Source organism: Sceloporus occidentalis, unplaced genomic scaffold (assembly GCF_023333645.1).
Source record: "Sceloporus occidentalis isolate IW3139 unplaced genomic scaffold, rSceOcc1.0.p SCAF_4, whole genome shotgun sequence".
Lineage (NCBI taxonomy): Eukaryota > Metazoa > Chordata > Lepidosauria > Squamata > Phrynosomatidae > Sceloporus > Sceloporus occidentalis.
Window position 1 is genome coordinate 181998189 of NW_028316984.1, and position 17747 is coordinate 182015935.

Here is a 17747-nt window from a genome sequence, read left to right on the forward strand (position 1 = left end):
AAGAATTCTTATTAGGTGGGAGCAGGGTGTCAAAATATTAAAACACACATGAACAAAAGGAGATAAAGGTAAAAGAACTGGAAGAGGCAAAGCAAGTAGCACTGAAGTGAGCTAAGGTACATAAGGAGGAAACAACAGCTAGCAAAGGAGGAAAAGGAAAGAAATCTACTCTGCTCTGCTTTTTAAAGTTAGGGGTGCTTCTGAAATTACAGCGCTTTAAGTATGCATATATACTAATAAGGTTGGTATTATTTTTAAAATCTTTCATATTTTTGATGCAGGGTATCTTTCTTTTAATGCAGTGAAAGGAAGGAAGGAAGGAAGGAAGGAAGGAAGGAAGGAAGGAAAGAAAGAAAGAAAACTACATCACTTCCTAAACTTTCAGACCCAGTCTGTCACAATTTCAAAATCTTTTTCAACTGAACCAACTGATTTTGATCATAAGAGTCTTTTCTTTTCTCTAACTAATTATTTAAGTTGCCTTAGAAGAATTATACTGTGTATGCGTGTCTATATGTCTGTGTGTAAGTTTAACAAACAGTTCTCCTGTTTTGCAAGGTTTTCTTGGAATCAGAAATCATTAGACTCACCCTTGCATTTTCCCTTCGTTTTATTTGCCCAAGTTGGCATCTTCATTTCACTCACATTTGAACTTAAGAAGTTATGTCCATATACAGCCATGCCTAGAAAATACACTCCACCTCTCCTCCCACCCCAACAAGCAGCCTGTAATGGCGTTTCTTTTTTGAAAATGTGTTATCCTTTTCACTCTTTGACAGTCTCAACATTTTAGAAAATCATTTTAGAAAATCAGTTTTATGATTTCTCTGAAAAAAAGCATTCTGCAATGATCATTGTCATTTTCAAAGGAACCAATAAAAGTTTTTTAAGTTATTGTAATTCTGGTTCTAATTTAATAAGGCATGTAGATTGTTGTATACAGTAGGTGCTGCATCTAATTTTCTCACTGCAGAGCAGGTCTACTGATTTACGTATGTGTGGTCCACAATATGGCCAATGTGTTCTGGAATCTCTGTCTCTTAATCAATAAAGAGAGAACATATATTCTCAAGGAAATGTATTTAATTTTGAAATGAATTTAAAAACAAGGACAACAAAAAGAACATACGTAACAGCATAAAACAAAATCAGTAAAGAAATAAAACAACTAATCTTAAGATATCATGGATATGCTTGTGGGACAGCTAGAGTATAATTCACTGTTTAATGAAAGACTGGACATATAAATTATATATTATACATATGCTTTCTATGTATGGGTGAGAAAAATTCAGGCATTGGTACTTCATTGGAATTTGATCAAAAATTTGGAGGGCCTTTTCACAGGAAACTAATAGAAATTACAGTACTATAATATCCTCTCTCTCTCTCTTTTTAATGACCATCTATTTTTCAGGATCTAAGAATCAAGCTTTTACACCTCTGTATCAACTAGCACATAAATAGCCAGATGCAAAACTATTTATGTTTCACAATCTTTTCCTTCAATAGCATCAAGTTTTGATGGAAGTTAAAAAGCATTCTGATCCAATAGACACCACTCCTAACAGACTGGCCTTTACATCAAAGGATCTTTCACAAGATGAGTGCTCTGTAGTTTGAGCTCAAAGGCACAAACTACAGAAAATGGACAGTACCCAAACTGGTCTCAACACATTATGCACAGATGTGGTAGTGCCTAAAGCTCCTCACACTTTCTGTCTGAGTGTGCCTAGGCCTCAGTTCTTTTGACAAGGGAGAGCTTTACTCCAACACCTGCACTTGAAGGAAATAAATAAATCACAAAAAAGGAGAGGATTTAAGATAGCTTTATTTACCTCCAAAGATGAAATGAAATACTATGCCAGAATGCATCCTCCAAGCATGTTATGGAACACAGAGTTTTGGGGAGGGAGATTTCATCATCCTGCAGAAGGGCCTCTTACTTAAACCATGGGCTAGCAATGTTCAAAGAATATACAACAAGTGAATTAGGATCTACTGGTAGATTTCCCCCTAAGTTGCAAGTGATCTGCAAGACTTTCCAAGTTCCAACTGTTTTACAATAGGAACAACTATAAATACCCCTCTCTCTATCAAAATGTAGAATGGGGATGAGGGTAGGGCAGAAATTGATTTTTGTATGAAAAGGTTGAGAGCTCTACTCTATATTAAAAACAAACTTTCCTGGGTTTCCCATGTACTCAAAGGTACCCTTTAATCCTCAATGTATGTCTGCCCAACTATACTCATAATATGACCAGACTTCTATGGGGGGACTATAATGGCTTACAAATGGCTGCACAAGAGGTGGGTATTTTCTCAAAAGTTGTGCGATCACTGCCACTAGTACAGCCAATCCTTCCACAAGTGCACACACCATCCCCTGTCTCTCACTTTTGATTTGGCAGGCAGGGAGTTAATCAACAATTGTGCAATGGTGAATTCAAAACCATGGTGCCTCGTGTGTGCTTGGCTCAGCATAATGACACTGCCGCACATTTATACTGTACTAAAGGAGTATAAGATCTTGCCCTTTCTGGCTCCGCTGGGTGGATTTGACGGGGGAGAAACAGATCACACAAGTCTGAAGACTGTCCATGCTGTCATAATAACCCTTCTCTATTCTTAAGCCTAAGTGTCTCTATGTGCTTGGAGACCTTACATATACATACAAAGATATAAAATACTTCCCTTTTGTGTAGTCGAATGAAGCTGGAACCCGAATGAAGTTCCAGCTGGTCTCCCCACCCACCCACCCACCCCCCGATGACAATGGTGATCGGCTGATGGTGTTTTAATTTTGTTTTTAATATGACTGTATTATATTTTTATGGTGTTTCTGTATTGTTATTGTGTTGTTCACCGCCCTGATCGATGGAAGGGCGGTATACAAATAAAATTTTTATTATTATTTATTATTAGTCTGCTACTAATTTGACCCTTTAATAACAGAAAATCAGACCAGTATCACTAAATTTTCACTAGTCTTCTTTTTGTGTGTATGCCTTCAAGTCACTTATTACTTATGACAACCCTAAGGCAAACCTATCACAGAGTTCTCTTGTCTTTGTTCAGAGTGGGATTGTTCAGAGGAGGTTTCCCTTTGCCTTCATCTGAGGTTGAATGACTGTGACTTGCCCAAGATCAACCAGTGGGCTCCCATGGCCAAGAGGGACTTCAAACTCTAATCTCCAAAGTTGTAATCCAACATTCAAACTACTAGACCATGCTAGCTCTTAGCCCACTGACCAAGGTCTATATCCAATTGTTACTCCCAAATAGAGTAGACCCATCTGAATCAATGGGAACTTAGTAAAACAACACCTATGCAAGTTCCATCAATTCAATGGATTTATTCTAGCTGGTACTCTAACTAGGTTTCGGCTCATGAAATTAAATGGAATGCTCCAAGTTCAGATATGGTCTCTGGAATATCAGAACCTATCAATACCACTTCCTTTTTCTTCTAATAATGATATATGGTTGTGATAATAATTTTATTATCATCCTTATTATTGCTAAGTTGTATAAACAGCAGGATCAAAAGCCCTGCATTCCAATTGACTGAAACAGAGCACAGTTTAAATGGCTTAGGCTGTTCTTCAGAGGTTTTGCAAACCGACACCACTAATGCCACTAATTTTTGTCTGGTAAAACTCTCACGGATTTGAAATATCTTAAGGCTGGGGCAGGAAGAGTGTTAAGAAGCAAAGGTAATTCATATCTAACACTACTAGGTTTAGATCTCCTTCTCAGGAATGGAATTCGTTTACGAATATTACTAGGCATGAGTCAAGAAACCATACAGGTCAAATGTAAATGCTGCCATAGACCTTGAATCAAGCTCCTGATTTTGCAAATCATGTAACGGCAAAGGCAGGTTTGCCCGACCATACAGTAAACAACAGAAAGCTACATCCAGCCACACCTACTTGACAACTGTTCCCAAAGGACACATGTTTGTTGCATTCACATTTCTCATTTTCATTGTCTTAACAAAAATGCATCAGTTATAGTGGCCCTATTTGCGATTGTGTTTACTTCCAAAAACAGTATTTATGTGACCTAAACTTAAATTTTAAAATGCAGATGACAGTATGTCACTCACCTTTTTAAACCTTTGCACTCAGGATGGAAATGGGGGAGGGTCATTTTTATTAATATTTAGGGAAGGACCAAAACAAAAAAACAACCCAGGTTCTTAGTATGGGTCAATGTCTTGCTGCGTTCAAAGACTTTACTCTGCCACTTCCTCAAAAATTAATGGCAAATAATCATTCTCTCTCACTGGTGATAAGGATACCTGGGATCTACACAACATCAGAGCTATGCTTCCAGCCAGAAGCTGATGGAAATGCTTCTTCTATGATCATCTGCAGAGGTGCCAGCGGGTGCAGCAATCACCATGGGTACTGTAAGGTTGGTTACCATGTAAATCTTTCCATAGACCCAGATGAGCAGACTGCAGATTAACCAGATCTGACTGTGTTTTGTAATGATGAACTGATGAATCATGCAGCATTTGCCAGCTGCACCCCTCTACAGGGAAATCCTAACTTCAAAGACATATTGGACCGAGTCTCCTACTTCTGTCTCCTGTGAGGATCTCCCAGCAGCTGCACCCAGAATTCTGAATCTTGGGTGGGTGAAGAAACCATCAACTCTTACACTCAATAGCTTTACCTTGCCGCCCACTTGGGTAAAACTGCTTTCATCTTAAAATGCTGCCCATAAACTATGCTTTATATTGATGTTATGCCTCTATCAGCAGTTATCTCCCCACCCCACCCTTCTTCCTTAAGAATTACACTATTGCAAGTAAGAAAACAGTATGGGTCAATCACTTAACAAGCATCTTAAAGATGCCATCAGTTTCAAAAAACACAATTCATGGGAAACTGCTATCTACCAACCCATTGCCATAATTTATTTTATTTTATTATTTAGCCTGAAAAGTATTCTCAAACTGAGAAAATTAACATTTAGAGGTTTCATTGTGACTGAGCTTTGTTAATATCACAGCCCTGCATGCTGTGATATTTCATTTTGGAACTTTTGTGCTGACACGGACATAGGTTTTCACAGAAAAGGAACGGGAATGGTGATGCTCAGGCTTATGTGGGAGAAGAGAGAAATGTTATTCTAGCCAATAGTATTACTATGGTTGATCAAGATTGTTAATTTGAGCCATGTGCAAGTTGTGTGTGGACTGGAGCAGGTGTTGCAACAGATCCAGAGAGCACTACAAACGCATCCATAATGGTGCTGGAAGCATTTTCACAACACAAGCTTAGTTAAATTTGCCCATATCAAGCTTATAAATAGCTATTATCTAGTCACATACAACTAACAGGGGTAACCAGTGCTAGACAAAACTGTGGATTGCCCAATTTTGTAGCAACTTTTATAAACCAGTTTCGAAAGGCTATAAGAATTTATAAATTCTGCACTACGTAATATACACATTCATTTTCCACATTCCTAAATGCACTCACAAGCAACACACATCTCAGTACAAGTGAGTCTCAAAGGCACATTTAAACAAAAATAGTCAAGTCTAAAAACTACAACATTCAAGAAAGAAGGTTCACTCTCCATAATCCCTACTCATCATTTGGTCATGTCCACTGAAGTTTTGTTATAAACATGATAGTCATTGGTAACTCAGTATGTGCCCAGAAGATGGAAGAGAGATTTTTCGGGGTGCACATACCACAGTTTTGAGCACTAATTTGCAAAACACCACTGTTCAGTGTAATGGCTTCCAGGTACTCTGGAAAGCAGGAAAACCACAGTTTTGATTATTTTCAAGAGGAATAGTTCAGAATTATTTGTTTAGACTGAATACATTTGAAAGGGTATTTTTGCATGACTGTGAGTTTTGACACTCCTCTGTAAACCTGAAAGTCCGATACCTTTTGCAAAACTAGCAAACCTCACCAGTAACTTGAATGTAGGACAAATACCTCCAAAACCAGAGAAAACAAATTGCAAGAAAAAGATGGGGTGAAATGATTTGAAAATAAAAAAAAATGTCTACCATCTTCCAACACAAATATTAATTTTACAGCGGGCTGATCATCTACCAATCTTATGGTAGCAATTCAAAAACTTACAAAATGGTGGCTCAAACTGCCTGGAGCTTTGATTATTACAAGCCTTTAGAATATTCAGAATTATCCAATCCCACTTCTGTAAATTTTTATAGTAAGATATATCTCTGTCCTGACCAAAATCATAAAGCTACACACACACACACACACACACACACACACACACACACACACACACACACCCCTTAAGGGAACAAAGATGATGAACATATTGCTAAATAAACTAGTTGATAGGGGTGCAGAAGAAGGGATGAAGAAACAGATTTATTGCAACTGAGAGGCTAAATGTACAGGTTCTTGTATAGAACACAAAAGCTGTAAATCTTCACAGATAATCAAGGATTGAGATGTTGTGATATAAAAGCTTTCTTTGTTCCTTTGTGAATAGATTTGTTTTAGTTAAAACTAAATAGGAACAAATGGGAGGAGGCTACTCAAAAAGGAGGAGGAAGTTTATATAGACAATTTCTATATTTTTGGCTGTACCAGAAGAAGGCTGTCTGAATTATAGATTCTTAGCAATATATGAACAAGAGAATAACTCAAATGAGAAAAATCAATGCATTTGGTTTCTGTTGTGGATTGAAACACAGGTTGGACCTTTGTCAAGTGCCTGTCTCAGAAGGCAGGGGGATTTAAGAGGGTTGTACATCATCACCATTATCCACATCCAAACTTTACTTGAAACATCGTTCAACTTATGCAGAAGACAGCACTCAACATATTCTGCCAGCTTGTTACGAAGTCATTTTTAAAGTGAAGTGAAAGTTACTTTCTGCATACAATCAGTCTCTCTTCATTCTTTATAACCACACACAAATACACACACATATAAACACACACATTCCCACCAAACTGTTTCAGTGCCCACAGAAATCATTAGCTGCTTCCTAATAAGAAATGAATTATTTGCACTTAGCTGAAAGTCATGCACAAGTAAATATAAATAAAATAAACCCAAGCAGGTTCCTGCAAATGCTATAGGATTAATCAAACCCAATCTGGGGTCACTTTTGCCAGAACATGATGATGTTCTGGTATGATTATCACCACATTCCACCTCCTTCTTCTCCCATCCTAGTGTATGTCTACTGAAACATTAAGTGTGTCTTTTCATTTGTTCTCCAAAAACCCTTTTTGGATACAAACATACATCTGTGTAACTACTCTCTTTGGGAAGAACAACAGGAGGGGTTGCCATGCAGCTTAACAGCCCCCAAGATATAGTAAAGATTTAGTTGACAGTTCCCCCTCCCAGCTTTCCGAAGGAAGAAGTAGGGGGCAGGAATAAACCTAAATGATTTTGTGAAGCTGTAACTTACTGTGAACACACAAACGCCTTCGCGGCTGAAGCTGGAAAAGCGGCTGCTTAGAGACTACATGAGGACATTTTATGAAAGTAAATAAGCAGAAAAGAAGGAAGGTGTCACTATAACAGCCGTTGGAAGGATCGCACATTTATCAGTAATGCCCGCTCTGTTCTAAGTGCTGGTTTCCCCTCGTCTTGTTATAAAGATATATGCATATGCCTATGCACACTTCTCATGCTTCGGTCCCACTGTAGTCCTGAGTGAACACATAACGGAATGCAGGATTGCAGCCTAAGTTCTGAAATGAGTGCTGCACAACTTTATACAAAAGAACTGTGCCCTGGCTCTTTTGCATTATCTCTACATTATAATGGCTGTATATAACCTTCGTGCTGTGTTTTTAATGCCATTACTAAAGTGTAAAGGCCCCAAAAGGTACTTTTCAATTTCAATCCTAATGCAAACTTACACCGGAGTAAATGAACACTGAATATATTGAGAATGAATTCTAATTCTTAATGAATAAATATGCACAGGATCGTGCTATAATAATTATTTTCTAATCTCATTTGTCCCTTTAAACTGGGATCCACTAAGAAAAAAAGGTGTAGAAATACTGTTTCAGAAAGAAACAAAGAATAGGTTGGAAACACTTAAACATCTTCTTAAGGTATACTTTAAACGTCTAGAATGGCACATGACTCTCCTTGGTCTCCAAATGCTAATTTTGTTTATTTTTAAAAAACATTGTGAAAAGTTTAAAAGTCCCAGGACCTTAGCAAACTATTGTTGACAAAAAATCAGGAGGATTTTCTTTTATTTTGCAAGAATGACAGAGAGTGGAAAGGAACGTGACTTTCTGATCACTTCATCTTCCAGGTTAGTCAAATCAACTGCCCGCCTGTTTCTGTGCTTCCAACAAAGTGAATGAGAACGCTAAACGAAGTAGAGAAATCATCAGATAAATTGCAGGCCCTGTCTAGAGGAGACTGAAGGCTTTTCGTACAGTGGATGACAGCCCTACTCTTTTGTCTGACCTAATTTATTTCTCTTTCAAGTTCAAATGAAGCCCTCTACCCTGTCAGTAGAGAACATATACCCACAGATTGTGCCATACTTTGAGAAAGAAAACTGTGGAAGAGCTAACAATACCATAAGCTAATAAAACTTCTCCGTGGTCATGCCTTCCTGACAATTTCAGATTCTCTTTACATAAGCATTTGGACAAGGAAGAGTATCCACGATTGTCAAAATGAACAAGGTGTGCATAAGTCAGAACACACACAAAAACACACATTTCTTTACATGTGCACAAAGAGACAGAGTGAGAGAAACTTTTTCATACTGAAGCCTGAGTTCCATTCCTTTTAAACAGGAAATACTTATGTTCAATTTTAAGACAGGCTGAGCTATTAAAGACAACCTGTCCATGTAGATTTCTGACCTCCATAGTCATCATTATAAACAGGCAGGTTTTGGTGGCTTTACAACTTCACAACGGTGCATAATATTTGTATGCATTCAACAACTATTTTATCTGTTACTACATTCTGAAATTTGTATGCAAGCGGCACAAATTCCATGTGTAGGTATTAACCATTTGAATAAGCATACCTGCACTAGCACACAGTTTTTGAAAGATGTGGTTTCATTAAATATTCACTACTGTGAACTATATTTGTATGTATTAGCCTATTAATTACTCTTCTGCTGAATTTGTGCATAAACACATCAGCATAGAGCAAAGGGATCTTGAGATGCACAACTATGGACAAATACATTTTTCCTAGTAAAAATAAAGCTTGTTAAAGATTTTGCCATAGTTGGCATATCTTTGTAATTCACAACATACACTGGTATTTTTGTGCACATATATATAGTAAAAAGATGTGTGGAAATGTGTGTGTGCTACATATACAACTGCATGCACACACATGCACAATCTATTTGACCATGTTTTCTTTTAGATTTAGCTCGACCGGCCCGGCATTGTTATTCACAATAATCATATGTATATATTCCCCTGTAACAATCTTTCAGGCTCAGCATGGACAAATCTGAACCCATACAGAAGGCAAATTAATCATTATGTGCATATACATTTTCATACTTGTGCATGCTCCTACCCTTTGCTCTCAGCTAATCCAGTATCTCAGAACAGCGAACGGAAAGACAAGCCGTTGACAGTAAAAGACACTGTTAAAAACTAATTTTAATTAAAAGGCATCTATCTTGCCAGAGCTGTTTAATCAGTCATAATTTGCTTAAAAAATAGATTTATCTAACTAGCAATCTCTCTCATCTTGTAGTGTATAGATCTCGGCATGAAAATCGATACCACAACTTTACATCTAAAACATTCTTTTTTGCAGCAGTGCAAACCATATCTGTTCTCCATATTCTTCCCTTGCCTCCACTGGTGCCGGGAACCAGAATTTGGTATGAGACAGACTATGAGCGCCCCCTAGCCGTCACAACAAACTACTGAGCACCGCAAGGCAAAAATATGACTTGCAATTCAGCTGAAAAGCTAGTGAAGTTTATTTTGGAAAGTATTTTGTAACAACAAACAAAGAGGGTGCAGGGCAATCTAAATAGGAAATGTAAAGGGGGAAAGAAAACCCTTGTGCAAAATGTATTAAACTAATCGTTCACGCTCAAAGCGCACTAAGTTCTGATAAGGAAAGGAGAATGGGTGCCAACTAGAACCACTAACATCTATAATTTGGCTTCCTCTGCCTGGACCACATTCATTCATTCACTGTTTGTGTTCTTCCCTAAGCAGGCAGGCAGACCATTGCTCAACAAACACAAGGCAATTGAGCCTTGGAAAAGGCACACACACACACACAAATACAAATGCACACGCATTTTGCGAATAACTGACTGTATTACACAGGGTGAAAAGGAGTTTTAGCCATGCTTACTAGCATGCTTCAATAAGCTTGACAAAATACTCTCTGCTGTGTTTTCCCTACCAATGAAAAGCAAAGCTGTTTCTTATTCCATCATCCACTTATAAAGCCATTTCTTATCCTGAGCAAATCAAAACAACTCTAAGAAAGCATGAAGACAGTGAGAAAATGCTAGGAAGTATCCAAATTCGGGGGGGGGGGCATGGGGGGTGTATTTCAAAACAAAACAAATGCAGGAATAAAAAGCTCTTTGATGTTTGCAATTTTAAGTAAAAAATGATCATGTACAACCTGAAAAGGTGCAGCTTGGATACAGGGAATGAAGAATGCATATTTTCAAAGCCTTTCCTAGGCTCAGCTTGTAACACCTGTGAGAGACAGGCATGTGTTACAGCCCTACAGGTTTGCCAAAAAATGCAGCCTATAATTTCCTTTCTAGCTGATTCTTTAGTTACACCAATGGGATGTGATCGGCTTTGACTGTTAGTTTTCTTGAACATCTTCAAATGACCTTTTCTACTACAGGAAACCCTTTTTAAAAACCTGGAAAAGTAATAGAAGATGTTTTCTCTCCACTGAAATCATGTGAGCAGTGAAGATCAAGAGGGTGAAATCAGAAAACCCTAGCAAGTAACCTGTTGGCCAGGAACTTTAGAAATCTAATTGAAATTTCTGTATATGGATGTTTTTTCCCCAGGTATCTCTCTCTCTCTCTCTCTCACACACACACACACACACACACACACACACACAATTTCTTTAAGTGAGTTCAACCTTGTTTTACAAGTGAAGGTCATTTAATCTGAAGGTTACTCTGATTTCATTCTAATATATTCCACCATTCCTAAAATGCAGAACAATGTCCCTGTTTTAGCAACTAGACCAAAAAAAAAAATCTGTTGTAGAAATTGAGCCAGAGTGACTGTCCTTCATACAGAAAAATTCTATACCTTATCTGTCTGGGTTTTAATCAAGATCTCATGTTCACTTTCTAAACGTTATGTAACTTTTTCTGTATTTTCACAGGAAGCCACCATTGGAGACAAATCCAGATTTGCTCATCCATCGGCTCTTCATCTACCACAAACAGATGAGGACTCATTTGGGAAGAGTCTCACTGGCATCATAGCTCTAAACGAATAAGTAAAAAATACCAAGATAATAAAATCAGAGAGCTATTTCTGTGGACAGTAACACAATATTTTGCTGATCTGATCTGAATCTGGATTGTACCCTTTCGACTGCGAATCCTATGCATACTTACTTGGGGCCAAAACCTACTGAGCTGTGCTTACTTCTAAGGAACCATGTATAATACCAGAGCGCAAAATGATTTTTTCCCCTCCTTTCACACTCACTCTCTGTTTGTTTGTCATTTGGGATAGCATATCTTTCAGCATCCACAGAGACAAAAAAACCCCCTTTAAAGACTCCAATGAAGAGGGTCAACATTCAACCCATTTGCCCCTCCTTGCTTTCACAACTGACCCTGTTTAGGAGGGTAGCTGAAATGCAGCGCCATTCTCTCCTGACAGGTTGCTTGACAGTGAGTCATCAAATAGCTGCAGTTCTCAAAACACATCAGATTCATTCAGAAAAGAAGAGGGGGGGAAGAGAACTTTCTTTCTGTGCTTTTTTTCAAACTTCCCTGGGTTTGATTTTTCTTTCCTTTCCTTTTCCTTTTCTTTTAGCAGGCTCCTCATTAATTCATGCATAACTCCTTCCTATAAATGGGTCGAACTCAAATGCCAGGTGCTGAAAGTTATATTTCAGAAGGAACTGGCCAAAACCACCTCTCCCTTGCCTAACACAACCCTATGAAATTCATGGGGTTACCTAACACCTATGTCGCCTAACACAACCCTATGAAATGCGTGGAGTCGACAGGAGACTTGAAGGCACATATACACACACATACACTACCATTTTTCTGGAAATCTTTATAGTTTAAACATTCTTGTGGACTTTTCCCATTCTGATCTACACACAAACACAGATACACACACACCATTTGTACCCATGGCCTCTCTGTCTCTCCCCTACTTTTTTGCACAGCTCATGTGGCCACTCTCCCCTTGTTTAGCCCCTTCCAGATGGAAGGATGGATGGAAGAAATAAAGAGAAAAAGAGAATTAGAATTTCTTGCTCTGTGGGATCTAAGCCTTTTATTCCAGAGGGAAGGATGGATGGAAGATGTAAGGAGAGAATCAGAATTTCTTGCTCTGTGGGATCTAAGCCTTTTCTACCAGATGGAAGGATGGATGGAAGAAGTATAGGAGAGACAGAGAATTAAGAGTTTCTTTCTCTGTGGGGTCTAAGCCTTTTCTTCCTCCATTAATCCACACTGTGCAGGCAGCTCTTTGGGGGTAGCTTCCAAAACACCTTCAGAGTTCAACCCAAATCATTTAGAGCTCTCATTTTCACAACAGAGAAAGGTCTGAAATCCACACACAAACCTACCTGGCCAAAATTTTGCCTTTCTCTCCTCCTCCTCCTCCTCCTCCTCCTCCTCTTACATTTCCATGCAGTATTGCCCTTCTCACCTTTTCCCTAGCTTTCCCCACCCCAGTGTCCAAAAACCAAGCTCCTCGTGCAAAGCATGCAGAAAAAGAAAAGGAATCTAGTTTGCTTTGAATAAGTTGGAATTCTCAGAGAGGGAAAGAGAGGAACCCCCCCTTCTCTCTTTCAAAGCAAAAGGCTAGATTTTCTCAATTAAAAAGAGAGTTTGCAGTGTTCTGTGCTTGGTCTGTTTGGGTTTGGTAGTGGTTACTTTATACACACACACACACACACACACACACATTATCTGGGGACTCAGCACCATCACAGTTGGGAAACAAGCGCTCCAAATCCAAGGAAAGGCTGAGCACAAATGCATCTTCATTGGTGCTTCAGAAAAGATACCGAGAATGGGGCAGAAAGAAACCCATCCATAAAGAAGAGGGGAATCAAAAAATAAATCAATCCCAAAACCCAAGCATCTTGGATCCCTGACCATCCTGAGGTAGTCTTATAAGTAAGATTTAAAAAATTAAAACCAAATGCTGATAACAAAGGAGAGGCAAAGAGAGAAACCGCTGTCATCCTGGCAGATGGCTGCTAGCCTTGCAGGAGTGAGGGGGAAGGGAGGGGAGGTGTATACTGTATGTATTTATTTGAAAAGGTAGCATGCATATTCTATTTCTCTCTCTCTCTTTTCCCCTCCAACCCTCTCCTTTTCTGGGGCTCATCCACATGCAAACACCAGGCGCCCTCCTTCTCTCCACGCGCAAAGGCTGCCTTGCAAAAGGAAAAGGCTCTTGCAAAGGAGCTGTTCTTTTCGGCGTTTGCTTTGGATTTGTTTGGGCTCTGATTTCAATCCTTTTTCCCCCCCCTTCCCCCTTCCCTTCTTTCTCCTCCAGTCTTCTCATCTACCACCCCCTCCTCCGATCCTTCAAACACAACTTATATTTTTTTAAAAGAAACTACTTTCCAGTTGGTGAGAGGAGGGCACCGCTACTACCCTCCAGGCATTTTCGTCCCAGCAAAACGCCAAGACAGAAGAAGGCTAACAGAACGGCAAGAGAGGCACCTTCCAAAGGGTTGGGTTTCTCAACTGAAAGAAGAAGGAGAAGAAATAGCAAAGAAGAGGGAGGGAAGGAGAAGAAAGTGGGGTTTCTTTTCTTTTCTTTTCTTTTTTGGAAGGAAAGGTGGCTTGCTTTGAATGAAGAGAGCAGGAGGTTCTCCAAAGAAAAGGTCTCCAGCTGAGTGACACCCCCCTCATGCTTTGGATAGGGACTCCCCAAGACTCTTCCCTCAGCAACTCTTGGATCCTACCTCCCCAACACACAACAAACACAACACACACACACACACACACACACACACGCCTCTTGTGCAAAAGGGTACTTCGCCCTAGATCTTTAAATCTTTAAGGAAGATCTCCACCAGCACCACCATCTCTCCTTTGCGCCCTGAAACTCTTTCTGGGTGCAATAGTCTTCTTCCCCCACCTATATACACACACACACACACACACACACACTGGAACTCTTTCTGGGTGCAGTGGGTTCCCAACACCACCATCACTGCCCCCCCCCCCTTTTTTCTCTTTGCAAAAACAAAAAAGTGGAGCATTTTTTTGCAGGACTTGTGCAAAGGCTTTTTTTGCAAACTGGGCGCTCTCTCTTTTGCCAACCCTCTCTCCTTCCGTGCAAAATGGTGTAGACATAGGAGACATTAAAGATACATTTCCTCAGCCTTCATCCCACCCCACAAGCCACCAATTTCCCACACTTTTCTCCCTCACTTCCCAGCTCCCTTACAAACCTGTCCTCCTCTCCTTTGGGGGGACACCTGGCTTGCATCCGCACTGGGGGAATAATCAGGTTTGAGCCCACTTTAAGAGTCCTGGCTCAAGGTGGCATTCTGGGGGGTGCCCCAACAAACGACCGTCCCCAGAATGCCACAGCCTTGAGCCAGGGCAGTTAAAGTGGGCTCAAACCCGATTATTCCCCCAGTGCGGATGCAACCTTGGTACACCAGACAGAGGCTTCCTCTATGAGATACATATATATATACTATGTATCTCTCCCTCTAAGGAGAGATCTATAATGCATCCCATGTCCACAAAAGGTGTCCTGCTCTCTGAACCTGGTTGGAGGAAGATGGAAGGAGAGGAGGCGATCTTGGAGCGCTTTCTTTCTTTCTTTTCTTTCTTTCTTTCTTTCTTTCTTTCTTCTGTCTCAATCTACCTGTCCGCCAGACCCGCGCCTCTCTGTCTCCTTTTGCCCAGTTCCCTGCCGAGAAAGCTCTGCTGCCTCCTCTCCATCGCGGGGCCCAGGCGGCCTCCCTTCTTCTTCCAGGTGGTTCCCATTAAGGCGTCCGATTCCTTCTCCTTTCTGGCAAGTTTGGAACCAAGCTCCTCTCGCCTCCATCCTTCCCATTTGCAGACCCAGCTCAAACTTTTCTTTCCACTTCTCTCCTCCTCTTCCCACCTTCAGCATCCCCACCTTCACCCCCTTCCCTTCTTCCCCAAACTCTTCCTCCCTTCCCTTCCTGGCCCCCATCGACCTACCTTCCTCTCCCTTGAATTCTTCCTTTAAGGAAGATCCACCACCACCCCCATCATCCCCTTCCCTTCTCCCCCACAACTTTTGCCTCCCTTCCCTTCCTCTCCCTCCAAATCTTTAAGGAAGATCCACCACCATCACCATTACCAAAAAAAGAACTCTTGCCCCCATCGAGCTACCTTCCTCTCCCTTGAAATCTTCCTTCAAGGAAGACTCACCACCATCACTACCACCACCATCATCCCCGTTCCTCCAAATATAAAGAACTCTTGCCCCTATGGACCTCCCTTCCGCTCCCTTGAAACCTTCCTTTAAGGAAGATCCATCACCATGACCACCACCATCATCCCCTTCCCTCCCAAAAAGAGAAAGCTTGCCCTCATCGACCTACCTCCTTCGCCCTTGAAATCTTCCTTTAAGAAGATACACCACCATCACTATTACCACCAGCATCCCCTTCCCTTCTCCTCGAACTCTTGTCCCCATCGACCTACCTTCCTCTCCCTTGAACTCTTCCTTTGAGGAAGGTCCATCCTCCTCCTCCTCCTGCTCTCCTCCTCAGAAGAAGCAACTCTCCATCCCCAAACCAGGAGCCTTTTTCCTCCTGCGCTCCAGGACCCCCATTAAGTTTCCCGTCTCTCCCTCGACCCCCTCCCCATCCCTCCCAGATCCCCCAGACACGCATCCCCACATCCCCACAAACACAGGAAGAGGGAGGCTTGGGGTGCCTCTCTTTGGCTGCCACTTACGCGGGAGGATGTCCCTTTGAGATAAGTGCTGCGGGTTGCCCTGCTTGCGACGGGACATTGCCCTGGCATTTACACGGTCATCGCCCGGAGAGCTGGACTTGGGTCGGCTGTGGGGGGCAATCGGGGGACAGGAAGGGGCTGCGGTCCTCCTCTTGGCCTCCTCCTCCTTCCTCTTCCTCCTCCTCCTCTTCTTCTAGTTTTCTTCTTCGCGGAGAAAAAAAATAATCGCGATCAAGAAGAATCAAGAGGATGAATGGAAGAGAGGCGAAACTCTCTCTCTCTGCTGCAGCTTGGCGCACTCAAGGTCCTTCCTTCAGTCACAAGAAGATCATCATCATCATCATCATCATCATCATCAGGATGGAAGCCGCCAGACCAGGGTCTTTTGGGGGCTTCTCCCCCCTTTCCCCCGCACCGCTTCCAGGTCTTTTCTTGAACTTCGGGAGAGAAGGGAGATGCTGGCTTTTCCCTCTTCCCTTCCCTCCCCTTTTCTCACCAAGCGCCGAGATACTTTTTTTCTTTATTAGTATTTTCGTATTTCTTAAGAGGAGAAGGGGAAAAGGAAAAAGATGATGGGGAAAAAGAAAGGAAGGGGGAAGAGAAAGAAAAGAGGAGGGGAGACGCACCCTCAAGTGCACTTCTTCCACCTGGAGGAAGGAAGGAAGGAAGGGAGGGAGGAAAAGAGGGCTTTCTCTTTTGAAAAGAAAAGAGTAAAAATTGGATCGCTCAAAAGTCGGGGGAGAAAGAAGGGGGAAAGCAGGCAAGAAAAGCTGGCCCTTGGCTGGCAATGCTCTCTCTCTCTCTTTCTCTCTCTCTCTCTCTCTCTTTGGGAAAGGGGTGGCCCCAAGTGTGTCTCCTTCCTTCCTTCCTTCCTTCCTTCCTTCCTTCTGCTGGGCAGTTCAAGGGCCCCCAGCAGGATGGGCTCCAGGGGTTGGCATCCCAGGAGGAGGGCAGTGCGGCTTGGCTTGGCCAGTGGCCCCCTCCTGCCTTGTCTTGCCCTGCCTCCCCTTGGCTTCTTGGCCCAGGCTTTGGCTGGCGAGGGAAGGAGGCAGGCAGGGAGGGAGGGAGGCCGGCTGCCTGTCTGTCTGCCCTGGGCGCCCCGGTGGCCAGGAGCGTGAAGATGGCGGAGTCCTTGGTTCCCTGGGAGCCTCGCTCTCTCTATGGCTGGGTCTGCCTCCGTACAATGGGATAAAATTCAAGTTCAAGTGCGGACGTGACGTTTAATCTGCTCTAGAGACAAAAAAGACCTCGAGAGTAGGAGCACTGGGGGCGACTAGCGGTGGCTTTTTAACACTGTACCCTGCGAGGAGAGAAGGAGAAAGAGGAGGAAGAGGAGGAGGAGGAGAAGGAAGGAAGGAAGGAGGAAGAGAGGGGGGAGGAAGAGAGAGAGAGAGAGAAGGAAAGGGGGAAGGGAGGAAGAGAGAAAGAAGGAATGAAAGGGGGAAGGGAGGAAAGAGAGGAGGAGGAAGGAGAGAAGGAAAAGGGGAAGGAAGGAATGAAGGAGGGAAGGAATAGGAACAAGAAAGAGAGAAAGAAGGGATGAAAGGGGAGGGAGGGCGGGAGAAAGAAAAAGAAAAAAGGAAGGGAAGGAAGGAAGGAAGGAAAG

The 17747-nt window shown here is 41.8% G+C and overlaps 1 protein-coding gene across 5 annotated transcripts in view; it reads right to left on the reverse strand.

Moving 5' to 3' along the window:
• The window catches only part of BCL11B (BCL11 transcription factor B), a 175207-nt gene extending 157675 nt beyond the window's left edge, over positions 1-17532 (reverse strand). For all 5 annotated transcript variants that reach the window (XM_089522498.1, XM_089522496.1, XM_089522497.1 and 2 more), the window contains exon 1: positions 16142-17532. In XM_089522498.1, the coding sequence (XP_089378624.1) occupies positions 16142-16199 (58 nt within the window). In that variant the 5' untranslated portion in view covers positions 16200-17532. The remainder of the gene's footprint in view (positions 1-16141) is intronic.
• Between the last annotated feature and the right edge of the window lie 215 nt (positions 17533-17747).